Raw genomic sequence first — 15,740 nt, 5'->3', positions numbered from 1 at the left:
TTGTTGTTGAGGTAGTCGTAGTAGTTGTTGGGTTAGTGGTAGGAGTAGTTGTTGGGTTAGTGGTAGGAGTTGTTGTTGGGTTAGTGGTAGGAGTAGTTGTTGGGTTAGTGGTAGGAGTTGTGAAAACAAATACTGTTGTGGTCGGTGCTTGGGTGGATATCTGTGTTGTTCTAACACTTGGTGGAGTTGTGGTGTCAATGGGGCAGGGTTTCATATTCCGGACAATGGTTCCGTTGGTTTGGCAGATGGCAGTAATACAGGTCCCATCACCGTCAGATGTGTGATATATGGTAGCTCCATACGGGTATGTGCTGCCGCCGTATATACAATGGCAGGCTGCAATGTGATTTTCACAGTGAACAAGTTATTATCATGTAATCATCTTGTCATGTTACCTTCTTGGTAATGTAGGCTAATGTTTCAGTTTGTAACAGTTTTCCTTACCTTCGATATCATAGCTGCAATTGGCCTCAGTTGATGAGCAAAGACTTGAAAAAGAAAGCAGGGGGTTTTAGTACCTTTGAAAGTCGAATAATATGTTATTTGTTATGATTTGAAAGCACTGTTATATGTTATATTCACAATAAGGTATTAACAGGTCAGATCCCAATAAGGTATTAACAGGTCAGATCCCAATAAGGTATTAACAGGTCAAATCCCAATAAGGTATTAACAGGTCAAATCCCAATAAGGTATTAACAGGTCAAATCCCAATAAGGTACTAACAGGTCAAATCCCAATAAGGTATTAACAGGTCAAATCCCAATAAGGTATTAACAGGTCAAATCCCAATAAGGTATTAACAGGTCAAATCCCAATAAGGTATTAACAGGTCAAATCCCAATAAGGTATTAACAGGTCAAATCCCAATAAGGTATTAACAGGTCAAATCCCAATAAGGTATTAACAGGTCAGATCCCAATAAGGTATTAACAGGTCAAATCCCAATAAGGTATTAACAGGTCAAATCCCAATAAGGTATTAACAGGTCAAATCCCAATAAGGTAATAACAGGTCAAATCCCAATAAGGTATTAACAGGTCAAATCCCAATAAGGTATTAACAGGTCAAATCCCAATAAGGTACTAACAGGTCAAATCCCAATCTTTGAAAAGCTAAATCAGTTGAATGGTAGGAAAACGTCTTTGTAGGGGGACCATTGACATCGCCTTATCTCACCAGAAACATAGGTATATAGAAATATACCAACCATGTTAAATACTATGTAATGTAAATACAGTATCTATGTATATGTCAAAATGCTGATATAAAAACATACCATCTCTGACAGTTCTCCTTGGAAGGCATAACGTCATCCTCGTTGTAACGTGTTCCATTTCCATCGTAGCAACCACACTGCGTGATAGGGACACACTTCATGGTTCTTTCTTCTAAATAAGGCTGGTCCGGAGGACATTTTGGATAGCAACCTTTAAGATAAACAGTCAATTTAATCCAGGACACCTGCACAGATTAGATCATGCTCATGGTATCTAGTTCTAACACCAAAGCTGGATACGATATTGAAATATTTGTATTTAGTTTTTCAGTATAGATAGACAAGGGAGGGAGAGTCATTACATATTTTATACTGTACATTTGTTTTACAACTTGGCATGTAAATGGTCTAATTCAAAGGCCCAAGCTGTTATGAAGGGCTGTTAGTTACCTTCCAGTGCAGGGATCTGACTGGAGCATGTTCCTGAGGGATTCCTGCAGGTCTTCATACAGGGGTCTCCACACGGCTGATAATGCCACTCACACTCACCAATAGGGTTGTAGAAATCACAGAACACAGCTGGGGAAATTAAAACATGTCACCAATAGGGTTATAGAAATCACAGAACACAGCTGGGGAAATTAAAACATGTCACCAATAGGGTTGTAGAAATCACAGAACAGAGCTGGGGAAATTAAAACATGTCACCAATAGGGTTGTAGAAATCACAGAACACAGCTGGGGAAATTAAAACATGTCACCAATAACATGTCACCAATAGGGTTGTAGAAATCACAGAACACAGCTGGGGAAATTAAAACATGTCACCAATAGGGTTGTAGAAATCACAGAACACAGCTGGGGAAATTAAATCATGTCACCAATAGGGTTGTAGAAATCACAGAACAGAGCTGGGGAAATTAAAACATGTCACCAATAGGGTTGTAGAAATCACAGAACACAGCTGGGGAAATTAAAACATGTCACCAATAGGGTTGTAGAAATCACAGAACACAGCTGGGGAAATTAAAACATGTCACCAAGTGGGTTGTAGAAATCACAGAACACAGCTGGGGAAATTAAAACATGTCACCAATAGGGTTGTAGAAATCACAGAACACAGCTGGGGAAATTAAAACATGTCACTAATAGGGTTGTAGAAATCACAGAACACAGCTGGGGAAATTAAAACATGTCACCAATAGGGTTGTAGAAATCACAGAACACAGCTGGGGAAATTAAAACATGTCACCAATAGGGTTGTAGAAATCACAGAACACAGCTGGGGAAATTAAAACATGTCACCAATAGGGTTGTAGAAATCACAGAACACAGCTGGGGAAATTAAAACATGTCACCAATAGGGTTGTAGAAATCACAGAACACAGCTGTGGAAATTAAAACATGTCACCAATAGGGTTGTAGAAATCACAGAACACAGCTGGGGAAATTAAAACATGTCACCAATAGGGTTGTAGAAATCACAGAACACAGCTGGGGAAATTAAAACATGTCACCAATAGGGTTGTAGAAATCACAGAACACAGCTGTGGAAATTAAAACATGTCACCAATAGGGTTGTAGAAATCACAGAACACAGCTGTGGAAATTAAAACATGTCACCAATAGGGTTGTAGAAATCACAGAACACAGCTGGGGAAATTAAAACATGTCACCAATAGGGTTGTAGAAATCACAGAACACAGCTGGGGAAATTAAAACATGTCACCAATAGGGTTGTAGAAATCACAGAACACAGCTGGGGAAATTAAAACATGTCACCAATAGGGTTGTAGAAATCACAGAACACAGCTGGGGAAATTAAAACATGTCACCAATAGGGTTGTAGAAATCACAGAACACAGCTGGGGAAATTAAAACATGTCACCAATAGGGTTGTAGAAATCACAGAACAGAGCTGGGGAAATTAAAACATGTCACCAATAGGGTTGTAGAAATCACAGAACACAGCTGGGGAAATTAAAACATGTCACCAATAGGGTTGTAGAAATCACAGAACAGAGCTGGGGAAATTAAAACATGTCACCAATAGGGTTGTAGAAATCACAGAACAGAGCTGGGGAAATTAAAACATGTCACCAATAGGGTTGTAGAAATCACAGAACACAGCTGGGGAAATTAAAACATGTCACCAATAACATGTCACCAATAGGGTTGTAGAAATCACAGAACACAGCTGGGGAAATTAAAACCTGTCACCAATAGGGTTGTAGAAATCACAGAACACAGCTGGGGAAATTAAAACATGTCACCAATAGGGTTGTAGAAATCACAGAACAGAGCTGGGGAAATTAAAACATGTCACCAATAGGGTTGTAGAAATCACAGAACACAGCTGGGGAAATTAAAACATGTCACCAATAGGGTTGTAGAAATCACAGAACACAGCTGGGGAAATTAAAACATGTCACCAATAGGGTTGTAGAAATCACAGAACAGAGCTGGGGAAATTAAAACATGTCACCAATAGGGTTGTAGAAATCACAGAACAGAGCTGGGGAAATTAAAACATGTCACCAATAGGGTTGTAGAAATCACAGAACACAGCTGGGGAAATTAAAACATGTCACCAATAGGGTTGTAGAAATCACAGAACACAGCTGGGGAAATTAAAACATGTTACATTTTAACCAGGGTCCCAAACGAGGAATGATTAAACAGTTACACATACAAATCAGTATTTCGCCCCAATAGCAAAAACAATCCCACCTATCCATCAATCAATTGTCCCACTCAAAGCAAATGACTCACGGCAGATATCTGGTGTTCTCCACCTGATACAAGCCCCTGCCTCGTTGCAGGCCTGGGCGTAGGCTGCTACAGCGGTACAGAAACATTCACAGTCTCCCCCAGTGTCACAGGCACACGAGTCCCTCACACAGGCATCATGGAATGGGGTGGGGTCCACCTTTTAGGAAGATGCATTTAGCCATCATTTATTTATTCAATGCATTGCCTTGCTTGTTGAACAGACTACAGATGAACTCCTGATGATGATGATGATGATGATTGGGTTTGGATGGTTGACTTTATGTTTTTGTTCTCTGTTTATTGCTACTTTTATTGTTGGCTGTTGTCTTTTTTGGTGACTGTGTGTACATTCACATTCACATGATTATTGACAAACCAATTTTATTAGAAAGATTGCCATGTACCATCATGCAACTTTGCTTGTCATTGTGTACCTTTTAGAAAACCAGTAAGCCCAAGACTTGTGCTACAGAATTATCGGTTGTTATAATTTCCACCATATGGTTTTATTATGACCCTGAGCCTGTGAAGTCTATGAACTCTTGTTGAAGCATTAACCATATTGACCCTGTGAAGTCTATGAACTCTTGTTGAAGCATTAACCATATTGACCCTGAGCCTGTGAAGTCTATGAACTCTTGTTGAAGCATTAACCATATTGACCCTGTGAAGTCTATGAACTCTTGTTGAAGCATTAACCATATTGACCCTGTGAAGTCTATGAACTCTTGTTGAAGCATTAAGCATATTGACCCTGTGAAGTCTATGAACTCTTGTTGAAGCATTAACCATATTGACCCTGTGAAGTCTATGAACTCTTGTTGAAGCCTTAACTATATTATTGTACTTATGCACTGTCACTATGGCTGTGTTTACACAGGCAGTCCAATTCAGATATTTTACCAATTATGTGTATATCTGATACCTATCTGATCTTGTCCTTAATGTGTAAACAGCAACAACAACAAAAAAAAACATGGAATCTGATCTTTTGAGCTCTGATTTATACCACTTCCATATGTGGATCTCAACCCTGATTTAAACCCGATTCTCCATGCGACCTGCTCAGATCTGATGTTTTTTTCTCTAAAGTGGGGTTTTTGCACATGACCTGCCATTACCATGACAACCACCCCAAAATGTAAAAAGACAGGAAATAAGCATTGCATCTTTGTGCTAAAGATATCTTCAGAGGCTACAACCTGAGGCTTCTTATATCTCCTAAATATACGTCAGACACTTCAAAACTTCATTCCTTATGATTTATTTTTTGACTGTATTTTTTTTTGCCATTTATGAAAGTGTTATTCAATGTGTTTCTATGGGCTACAGTAGTAAAGGCCAAATTCAATATTTTATCAAATATTTTTTAATATATATATTTTTGAAACCTAAAGGGGTCCTACATTTCTAAATCAAATAGCTAAATGATCAATGGTTTGACCATCTTAAAACAATTCCATATGTAACCCCCCCCCCCCAGAATGTATCTGCTGTACTCTCTATTGTATGTATAGGTTATGCAAATGAACGTCTCTATATCTGTGTCTTTTTGTCTTTGTTTATTTGAGCTGCACTACGTCAACTTCCTAACAACTTTGGTTGGTATGGCAATAAAGTGTTGAATCTATCTTGACTAGTATCTGCTGTTTACTGTACCTCTGAGTGGCAGGCTGCGAACACTTTACTGGTGATGATGCTGCAACGTTTCAGAGACCAGGACTCCCTGTATGATCTTAAAGCGCATGGGTTCTTTATGACATCAGCGTTGGGGCAACTAGTTGACACTTTCCAGCTGTTCCCAAACTCCAGAGCGTCAACAACCACTTCCTGGTTTCTGGACGTGAAGTCGTTCTTTCCATTACCGTCGTAGTTTCCACACAGACCACACACTTGGCCCTGGAAGGAGAGAACATGGTTAATAAAACATCACATGTTTAATTATGAGTACACTCCCCTATTCCCTTTGATCAATTGCTAAACAAATATACAGTGCAGTCACTGGTTGAATATGTCCTATTCTAGTCACTCACCTGGAAAGTAGAGCTGAGTTTGATAAACAGGCTATTCTTCTTATCCCACATGAGGATCAGGCCATTTTCAGCCTCAACAACAACATACAGACCGATAGAGTGGACCTGGTATGGTACGTCTACCCCATTCTCTTGTTTGATCACTTTTACAGATTTATCTGCCAGTATGATCTCATTGTTCTGAAAGAAAGAAACAGAATGTGTTCATTTTATTGCTAATGTAAGACTAGTAGACAGGGTTACACTGTCCAGGGTTACACTATCCAGGGTTACACTGTCCAGGGTTACACTATCCAGGGTTACACTGTCCAGGGTTACACTGTCCAGGGTTACACTGTCCAGGGTTACACTGTACAGGGTTACACTATCCAGGGTTACACTGTCCAGGGTTACACTGTCCAGGGTTACACTGTCCAGGGTTACACTGTACAGGGTTACACTATCCAGGGTTACACTGTCCAGGGTTACACTATCCAGGGTTACACTGTCCAGGGTTACACTGTCCAGGGTTACACTGTCCAGGGTTACACTATCCAGGGTTACACTGTCCAGGGTTACACTGTCCAGGGTTACACTATCCAGGGTTACACTGTCCAGGGTTACACTATCCAGGGTTACACTATCCAGGGTTACACTGTCCAGGGTTACACTGTCCAGGGTTACACTATCCAGGGTTACACTGTCCAGGGTTACACTATCCAGGGTTACACTATCCAGGGTTACACTGTCCAGGGTTACACTATCCAGGGTTACACTGTCCAGGGTTACACTATCCAGGGTTACACTGTCCAGGGTTACACTATCCAGGGTTACACTGTCCAGGGTTACACTGTCCAGGGTTACAATGTCCAGGGTTACACTATCCAGGGTTACACTGTCCAGGGTTACACTGTCCAGGGTTACACTATCCAGGGTTACACTGTCCAGGGTTACACTATCCAGGGTTACACTATCCAGGGTTACACTGTCCAGGGTTACACTGTCCAGGGTTACACTATCCAGGGTTACACTGTCCAGGGTTACACTATCCAGGGTTACACTATCCAGGGTTACACTGTCCAGGGTTACACTATCCAGGGTTACACTATCCAGGGTTACACTATCCAGGGTTACACTGTCCAGGGTTACACTGTCCAGGGTTACACTATCCAGGGTTACACTATCCAGGGTTACACTGTCCAGGGTTACACTATCCAGGGTTACACTATCCAGGGTTACACTATCCAGGGTTACACTGTCCAGGGTTACAATGTGGTGGTGCTGGGTTTTACACTACCCAGTTTGTACACAGATACAACATGTCTATTTTAAATTCTAATGTAACAAATACATATGGGGGTTTTGTGCTGCTATCAATTCTGCTCGAAGACAATTCTAAGCAGGCACTCTGTCAGTCAATCTAGCCTGCTAGCAAAACGCATAGACTTCAGCAATGCAATTACATTCGCTGCCACCACCGTCGACATTGTGCCAAATGTCCGGACTTGTCTATTGCACCTTTAATGCATTCATGAAGCCGTTTATGAACAGTGGTTCCTACCCCCAAGAAGAGCTTGATGGCCTTGGAACAGGTGGTGCCAGTGGTTCCACATGGAATGTTCTCCGTGATCACTCTAAAGGTACCGTTTGGATTGTTGCTGCAGTAATCCTGCAGGATGTATTACAACACAGAATCAGAAAACCTTTACCGCCAAGTTATTATCATTACTTTATATTGATCAATAATTAGAAAATATGTGGACCGTACATAAAGTAGGGTTTTTATTAAAATACAAAATAAAATCAAAGTATTGTTCCTTAATCATAAATGCTAATGAGTATTGCCCTACCTGAGTAAGAGTGTATTCACAATCTCCATTGAAAGTGAACCTTTCCTCATCAAAAGTGATGAAATGCCCATCCCCATATATGGCACACATCCCATCACACTGGTTATTGGTACAATGCCATTTCCTCCCTTTGCAAGTGCTGCAGTGATGCAAACATGATCACATGTCAAGATTTTAGAGGGAAACATTTGACACTTGTATTTGAAAATATCCAAAAGAGGAAGAGGAGGGGCAGAAGCCGATGTTACCAGGTATTGCAGTCTACTTTGAGTGTCTGTCCAGGTTGGTAGTAGACTCCATTGTGAGAACAGGGACATAGGTCCTCCTCGATGCATCCTCCATTCCCATCAGACAGCAGACCAGCAGGACAAACACAGCCTGATACACAGTCTGCACTGATCTGGAACACACAATGAAATGACATGAAATAGGGAAGGACTGATATTTAAGTTGACAGTGTGCCTGTATGTCCCTGGGAATGACATGTGGGCATTATTTGTCAAATGGATCAAGTGTTTGAAAGGACTTTTAAAGATGATCTCCTTGATGTTCGTGGAGATCAGTTTCTCTGCTCAAACAGAAACCTTCTAAAAAGTCAATCTCAGTGCACCATCGGAGGATGTCGTTTGGATCCTGGGCCTAGCTATGTCTAAGGTTATAAATAATTTGATCAATCTGAGACTGTGGTAACATAACATTGTCCTTGTATGTTTTTATTAAAATGTGTTGTAAGGCATGTTTTTATTAAAATGTGTTGTAAGGCATGTTTTTATTAAACGTGTTGTAAGGCATGTTTTTATTCAAACGTGTTGTAAGACATGTTTTTATTAAACGTGTTGTAAGGCATGTTTTTATTAAACGTGTTGTAAGGCATGTTTTTATTAAACGTGTTGTAAGGCATGTTTTTATTAAACGTGTTGTAAGGCGTGTTTTTATTAAACGTGTTGTAAGGCAGTGTTGTAAGGCATGTTTTTATTAAAACGTGTTGTAAGGCATGTTTTTATTAAACGTGTTGTAAGGCATGTTTTTATTCAAACGTGTTGTAAGGCATGTTTTTATTAAACGTGTTGTAAGGCAGTGTTGTAAGGCGTGTTTTTATTAAAACGTGTTGTAAGGCAGTGTTGTAAGGCATGTTTTTATTAAACGTGTTGTAAGGCATGTTTTTATTAAACGTGTTGTAAGGCATGTTTTTATTAAACGTGTTGTAAGGCATGTTTTTATTAAACGTGTTGTAAGGCATGTCCCATTGTAGACTTACACATTGACTGTCTAGTGTTTGACAGCTCTTCTGGCACTCTGAGCCCTTGGCTCCGGGCCCTGCACTGGAGCAGTTGAAGAAACCCATTGGTTCTTCACAGGCTGTAGGGAACAAAAGTAGGCTTTATAGGTTAGTAGGGACTCAACTTCCTTGTTCATGACTCAACTATAGAGTCTTGGTTGTGAAGTGATTTACTGTATTTGGCAAATAAAGATGTGTTTCCGAATTTCGTCGTACTCACATGAATGTTTTTGTTCTCCAACACAACTTAATTTCCCTTGTCTGCATGAGCTGGGTGGTTAAGAGGGGTACAAGAGGAGGGGGTTAAGCATGGTTTAGCATGCCTCTTGCAGTAAACCAAGACTTGAGAAGAAGACAGTCGATTTCTAAATATTTGAATAGAGCCACGACAAAGAAGACCATCTGATTTTCTGAGATTTTCTTTCACATGCCAAGCAAGTCCTCACCAAGTAGTCCCATAGATCCTGGTGACCTCTCCAGGGGGTACTACCGTGGCTCCATAGTAGCAGGAGCAGAGTGATGCAGGGACACAGTCTCCCTGGTCATTCAGGTAGGTTCCCTCTGCACAGCCACAGCCATCCACAGGCACATGGTCTAACTGTTCAATTCAATTAAAAAACGTTATTTTATCCCTGAGGGGAAATTACTTTGGGCATGTCTGCAACTACAACAACAACATACACAACAACAACAAGACAACAACAGCAAGACCACAACAAAGACAACAACAACAACAACATACACAACAACAACAACAAGACATCAAGAACAACAATAAGACAACAACAGGACAACAACAACATACACAACAACAGCAAGACAACAACATACACAACAACAACAACAAGACAACAACACACACAACAACCAGACAACAACAACAACAACATACACAACAACAACAAGACAACAACAACAAGACCACAACAAAGACAACAACAACAACAACATACACAACAACAACAAGACATCAAGAACAATAAGACAACAACAACATACACAACTACAAGACAACAACAACATACAGAACAACAACAACAACAGGACAACAACAACATACACAACAACAGCAAGACAACAACACACACAACAACAACAACAAGACAACAACGAGAAAACAACAACAACAATCTTAGACACCAAGACATTGATAAAATGAATAATAATAATAATATTAAATAAATAAAAGTGATAGAAATGAGATGTCCATGTGAATGTACCTGGCAGGTAAAGTCTGGCTGGCTCAGTGAACGACAGGTGCGGTCACAGCTGGTCATGGTGTAGTCATAGACCATTGTGTCGGGGCAGAGAGAGGTGTACTTCCCTGTGGAAACAGTATGGTGATTCAACATTTCATTATATGTTTTGGGGTATTTCTTTTATTTTGTTTTAAAATAAGAGGGTAAACCCTGAACACAGTGGGTTAATATAAGGGGAAACCCTGAACACAGTGGGTTAATAGGAGGGGAAACCCTGAACACAGTGGGTTAATATAAAGGGAAACCCTGAACACTGTGGGTTAATATAAAGGGGAAACCCTGAACACAGTGGGTTAATATAAAGGGGAAACCCTGAACACAGTGGGTTAATATAAAGGGGAAACCCTGAACACAGTGGGTTAATATAAAGGGAAACCCTGAACACAGTGGGTTAATAGGAGGGGAAACCCTGAACACAGTGGGTTAATATAAAGGGAAACCCTGAACACAGTGGGTTAATAGGAGGGGAAACCCTGAACACAATGGGTTAATAGGAGGGGAAACCCTGAACACTGTGGGTTAATATAAGGGGAAACCCTGAACACAGTGGGTTAATATAAAGGGAAACCCTGAACACAGTGGGTTAATATAAGGGGAAACCCTGAACACAATGGGTTAATATAAGGGGAAACCCTGAACACAGTGGGTTAATATAAAGGGGAAACCCTGAACACAGTGGGTTAATATAAGGGGAAACCCTTCATTAATTCATTAATTCATTTTGGGGGTTCTCTGATGTTTATCTTACCACAGGTGGTGTTTCTCCATCCACTGAGCAGGACACCTGCAGCAGCACATGCACGGACATAGGAGGAGACTGCAGCACACATGCACTCCTCACTCCTCTCACAGTTACAGCTGTCATATAGGCAGATCTATAGGGAGAGAAGAAGAAGAAGAAGAAGAAGAAGAAGAAGAAGAAGAAGAAGAAGAAGAAGAAGAAGAAGAAGAAGAAGAAGAAGAAGAAGAAGAAGAAGAAGAAGAAGAAGAAGAAGAAGAAGAAGGAGAAATAGAAGATAGTTCAGATATATGATGTGTTAATGAAGAAAACTACTGTTTTCTGAAATCACACACAAGCACAGGACAATAGTATTTGAAAACATCTTGAAAAATCTGATTACATGTTTTGAGATCTACATTAGGTTACATTTAGTAATAAATTAAAATGATACATTTTAATATAGAACTTCTTGAATGATAGAGCTTTGGGATAACTCTGTAATGAAAGAGCATTTGACAAATTAAAATCATCATACTTACTTCCTTGTAGTACTTTGGGTTGATCTCAGTGTGGCATTGGGAAAATATTCCTGCAGGATCGGACAGCATCGAGCACCAGTGCTTGGCATATCTCTCTGTAAAACATATGAGATATGAGCAACATTTAACATTTAAGCACAAAGTACAAAGAGTTTTTATCTAGGCTTTACTGTGCATCTCAGTAGACATACGTAAGTGTCATCCCCAAAAAGTGTCCCAAGGCCTTGATAAAGGCTCTCGACGCCGAAACATAAGCAAACAATACAAATGTTTAGTTGGAAAATAAACTCTGATCTATGCACAGAGTGATCCTTTTTCTACCACTGGGGTAGAGTGATCCTTTTTCTACCACTGGGGTAGAGTGATCCTTTTTCTACCACTGGGGTAGAGTGATCCTTTTTCTACCACTGGGGTAGAGTGATCCTTTTTCTACCACTGGGGTAGAGTGGCCTTTTATGGACCCCAGATGGATGGATTATCTTGGCAAAGGAGAAATGCTCACTGACAGGGATTTAAACAAATTTGTGCACCAAATTTAAGAGAAATACGTTTTTGTGTTTATGGAAAATTTCTGGGATCTTTTATTTCAGCTCATGAAACATGGGACCAACACTTGTCATGTTTTGCGTTTATATTTTGTTCAGTGTATATACTTTGGGGTATTTTGGAAATTCTCCCACGACCCTTTTTTCATATCAGGCGACCCCACATGGGTTCACGACCCCTAGTTTGAGAACCGCTGCATTAGACATACGTTAGTGTTTTTAAAGAGGTCGAAGGAGTACCGTTCTCTACACTCAGACTGCATGGGATCTCAAAGTTCTGTGTCACATCAGGACAGCTTGCTTTGGTCTTCCACGTGTTGGCGAACGTCACAGAGGTTCCTTCCACCAGTCCATTGATGGTCCTGAAGTCGTCAGCTTGGACGCTGTTAAAGTCTCCGCAAAGACCTGGATAAGAGGTACAAAACAATATAACAGATTCATTAAAGTGGTTAAAACTAACATTGACTAAAGATGCAATGCATCAAGTATTGTTAGTTTATTAATAATTGTTTCAGATGAGGTTTGACTGAACCCCCCCAAGTGGTATTTTACATTAACAATAGTTTGACAACCAATCAGCTTTTATAATAACAATGCATGGGATTTATATAGCGCTTTTCAAAGACCCAAAGACGCTTATCTTTCACGAAGACGTTGAATGAACTGAGAGAAACATACCCTGGGTTTGTTCCTTGTGGGAGCTGCTAGCTATGATGTAGACCTGCATTATAGGAGTTAGCTGGACCTCAAGACGCAGCCCATAAGAGGAATGCACAACGATGTAGAACGTAGAGGGCTGAAAGATTGTTACATTCGCTGTGGAAAATATACACAAGTTCCAGTCACAATCTGGGGGACCATTAACTTTTAGCTCCCCCGTTGTGTTGTGGGACGCTATTGGTGTTACATGATGCTAAGAAAAAAGAGACAACTCAATGGGTGACATGTCTGGTGGGTTTCAAACAGAAGTTTATACTGATTAATGACAAAAAGAAAATACACAGATATCACATTTCTGTATCCCTTTTCTCAAGTTGCCATCAAGCAGTAACTCACCCATGAAAAGCGGCAACTGAGAAAACATCTTGTTGACAAAGACCCTTCCACTGGCCTCGATGACGATCGAGAGACTCCCCTGGTGATAAGGAGTGTGGAGTCAATTCCATTCAATACAGAAAGTAAACATTTACATTTACATTTTAGTCATTTAGCAGACGCTCTTATCCAGAGCCTAATTCCAATACCAATTCCAAATGTTCCTCACTGAAAAACAATGAAGAGAATTGGAATTGGGATTTCAGTTTACTGCCTGAATTGACTGGAATTGAAATAGAATTGGCCCTGAAGTGGTGATAAGAGTTACTGGCAGCAGGAGAAGTCTCAACGTTGAGCTTTTTTTCTCTAAACATATACAACATGGTTTGATGTTGATATATTTTAATATGACACTATCAGGTGGGTGTGTCACTGCAGAGAGGCTAACTTACCTTGGACTCTGGAATCACCAGGGTCACAGCCTTTAGGCAGGTCTCAGTGTCCGTATTTCCACATTTCACTATGTCACCCAGGACTGTGAAAGCAGTGTTGTTGGTTTGCTGGGGACAATTGGCACAAGGTATGACAGTAAAGTTAAGGAAACTCATTATTTTTAACACACTACTTACTACTTGCATACTTTCAGTTCTAGGGAATTACAGTTCCTTCAGAATGTATTCACACCCCTTGACTTATTCTGCATTTTGTTGTAATGAATTAAATAATAATAATAATAATAATAATAAAAAATAAAAATAAAGGGATATTCAATGTCTGCTTTTTAAATGTGTACCCATCTACCAATAGGTGCCCTTCTTTGCGAGGCATTGGAAAACCTCCCTGGTCTTTGTGGTTGAACCTGTGTTTGAAATTGACTGCACGACTGAGGGACCTTACAGATAATTGTATGTGTGGGGTACAGAGATGAGGTAGTCATTCAAAAATCATGTTAAACACTATTATTGCACACAGAGTGAGTCCATGCAATATATTATGTGACTTGTTAAGCACATTTTTACTCCTGAACTTAAGGTTTGCCATAATAAAGGGGTTGAATACTTATTGACTCGACATTTCAGCTTTTTCTTTTAAATACATTTTTGAAAAACATAATTCCACTTTGACATTATGGGATATTGTGTGTAGGCCAGTGACAAAAAAAACACACTATTTAATCCATTTTTAATTCAGGCTGTTACACAACAAAATGTGGAAAAGGTCAAGGGGTGTGAATGAAGGCAGTGTATATTATGGTGCAACTTGATTGAAAAGTTAGATTTTTTATTTATGAGATGAATATGGATAGTGATAGCAATGGTATGTACAAGCACCGCCAATGCAAGTGGATGCCACCTGTCGGCCGCAATCTATGCCGGATGTGGCCCGCTCGTGGGCCAGTACATGTTCGCTAGCGAGTCAGGAGTTAAATCTACTAAACATACAGTATGCATTAGTATGGAGACATATCAGTGCCAACTGAAATGGAATCTGAATTGAATAATTTGTGTTAAGAAATCAAATTTGTATTCAATATTTCTGTTGGCACTAATATCACTCCGTACATTAGTTTAGATCCATACCTTGGACATACAGCGGGAGCAGTCTCCATACGTTAGTTTAGATCCCTACCTTGGACATACAGCGGGAGCAGTCTCCATACGTTAGTTTAGATCCCTACCTTGGACATACAGCGGGAGCAGTCTCCATACGTTAGTTTAGATCCCTACCTTGGACATACAGCGGGAGCAGTCTCCATACGTTAGTTTAGATCCCTACCTTGGACATACAGCGGGAGCAGTCTCCATACGTTAGTTTAGATCCCTACCTTGGACATACAGCGGGAGCAGTCTCCATACGTTAGTTTAGATCCCTACCTTGGACATACAGCGGGAGCAGTCTCCATACGTTAGTTTAGATCCCTACCTTGGGACATACAGCGGGAGCAGTCTCCATACGTTAGTTTAGATCCCTACCTTGGGACATACAGCGGGAGCAGTCTCCATACGTTAGTTTAGATCCCTACCTTGGACATACAGCGGGAGCAGTCTCCATACGTTAGTTTAGATCCCTACCTTGGACATACAGCGGGAGCAGTCTCCATACGTTAGTTTAGATCCCTACCTTGGACATACAGCGGGAGCAGTCTCCATACGTTAGTTTAGATCCCTACCTTTTACATACAGCGGGAGCAGTCTCCATACGTTAGTTTAGATCCCTACCTTGGGACATACAGCGGGAGCAGTCTCCATACGTTAGTTTAGATCCCTACCTTGGACATACAGCGGGAGCAGTCTCCATACGTTAGTTTAGATCCCTACCTTGGACATACAGCGGGAGCAGTCTCCATACGTTAGTTTAGATCCCTACCTTGGACATACAGCGGGAGCAGTCTCCATACGTTAGTTTAGATCCCTACCTTGGGACATACAGCGGGAGCAGTCTCCATACGTTAGTTTAGATCCCTACCTTGGACATACAGCGGGAGCAGTCTCCATACGTTAGTTTAGAT

General features: G+C 40.5%; 1 protein-coding gene across 1 annotated transcript in view; it reads right to left on the bottom strand.

Moving 5' to 3' along the window:
* The window catches only part of LOC121578487 (mucin-5AC-like), a 36,737-nt gene that overhangs the window by 11,632 nt on the left and 9,365 nt on the right, over positions 1–15,740 (bottom strand). The window contains exons 12-31 of the mRNA XM_045224020.1: positions 13,691–13,791; positions 13,253–13,326; positions 12,875–13,012; positions 12,437–12,601; positions 11,652–11,746; positions 11,140–11,266; positions 10,353–10,456; positions 9,579–9,730; positions 9,368–9,402; positions 9,112–9,233; positions 8,102–8,253; positions 7,854–7,992; positions 7,565–7,672; positions 6,025–6,204; positions 5,651–5,890; positions 3,992–4,148; positions 1,670–1,798; positions 1,280–1,430; positions 445–488; positions 1–336 (exon numbers count right to left, since the gene is read on the bottom strand). The exon at positions 1–336 is cut by the window's left edge and continues 78 nt beyond it. Of these exons, the coding sequence (XP_045079955.1) occupies positions 1–336; positions 445–488; positions 1,280–1,430; positions 1,670–1,798; positions 3,992–4,148; positions 5,651–5,890; positions 6,025–6,204; positions 7,565–7,672; positions 7,854–7,992; positions 8,102–8,253; positions 9,112–9,233; positions 9,368–9,402; positions 9,579–9,730; positions 10,353–10,456; positions 11,140–11,266; positions 11,652–11,746; positions 12,437–12,601; positions 12,875–13,012; positions 13,253–13,326; positions 13,691–13,791 (2,749 nt within the window). The remainder of the gene's footprint in view (positions 337–444; positions 489–1,279; positions 1,431–1,669; positions 1,799–3,991; positions 4,149–5,650; positions 5,891–6,024; positions 6,205–7,564; positions 7,673–7,853; positions 7,993–8,101; positions 8,254–9,111; positions 9,234–9,367; positions 9,403–9,578; positions 9,731–10,352; positions 10,457–11,139; positions 11,267–11,651; positions 11,747–12,436; positions 12,602–12,874; positions 13,013–13,252; positions 13,327–13,690; positions 13,792–15,740) is intronic.

The sequence above is a fragment of the Coregonus clupeaformis genome, chromosome 12 (assembly GCF_020615455.1).
Source record: "Coregonus clupeaformis isolate EN_2021a chromosome 12, ASM2061545v1, whole genome shotgun sequence".
Taxonomy (NCBI): Eukaryota; Metazoa; Chordata; class Actinopteri; order Salmoniformes; family Salmonidae; genus Coregonus; species Coregonus clupeaformis.
This window is presented reverse-complemented; position numbering and strand designations above follow the sequence as displayed.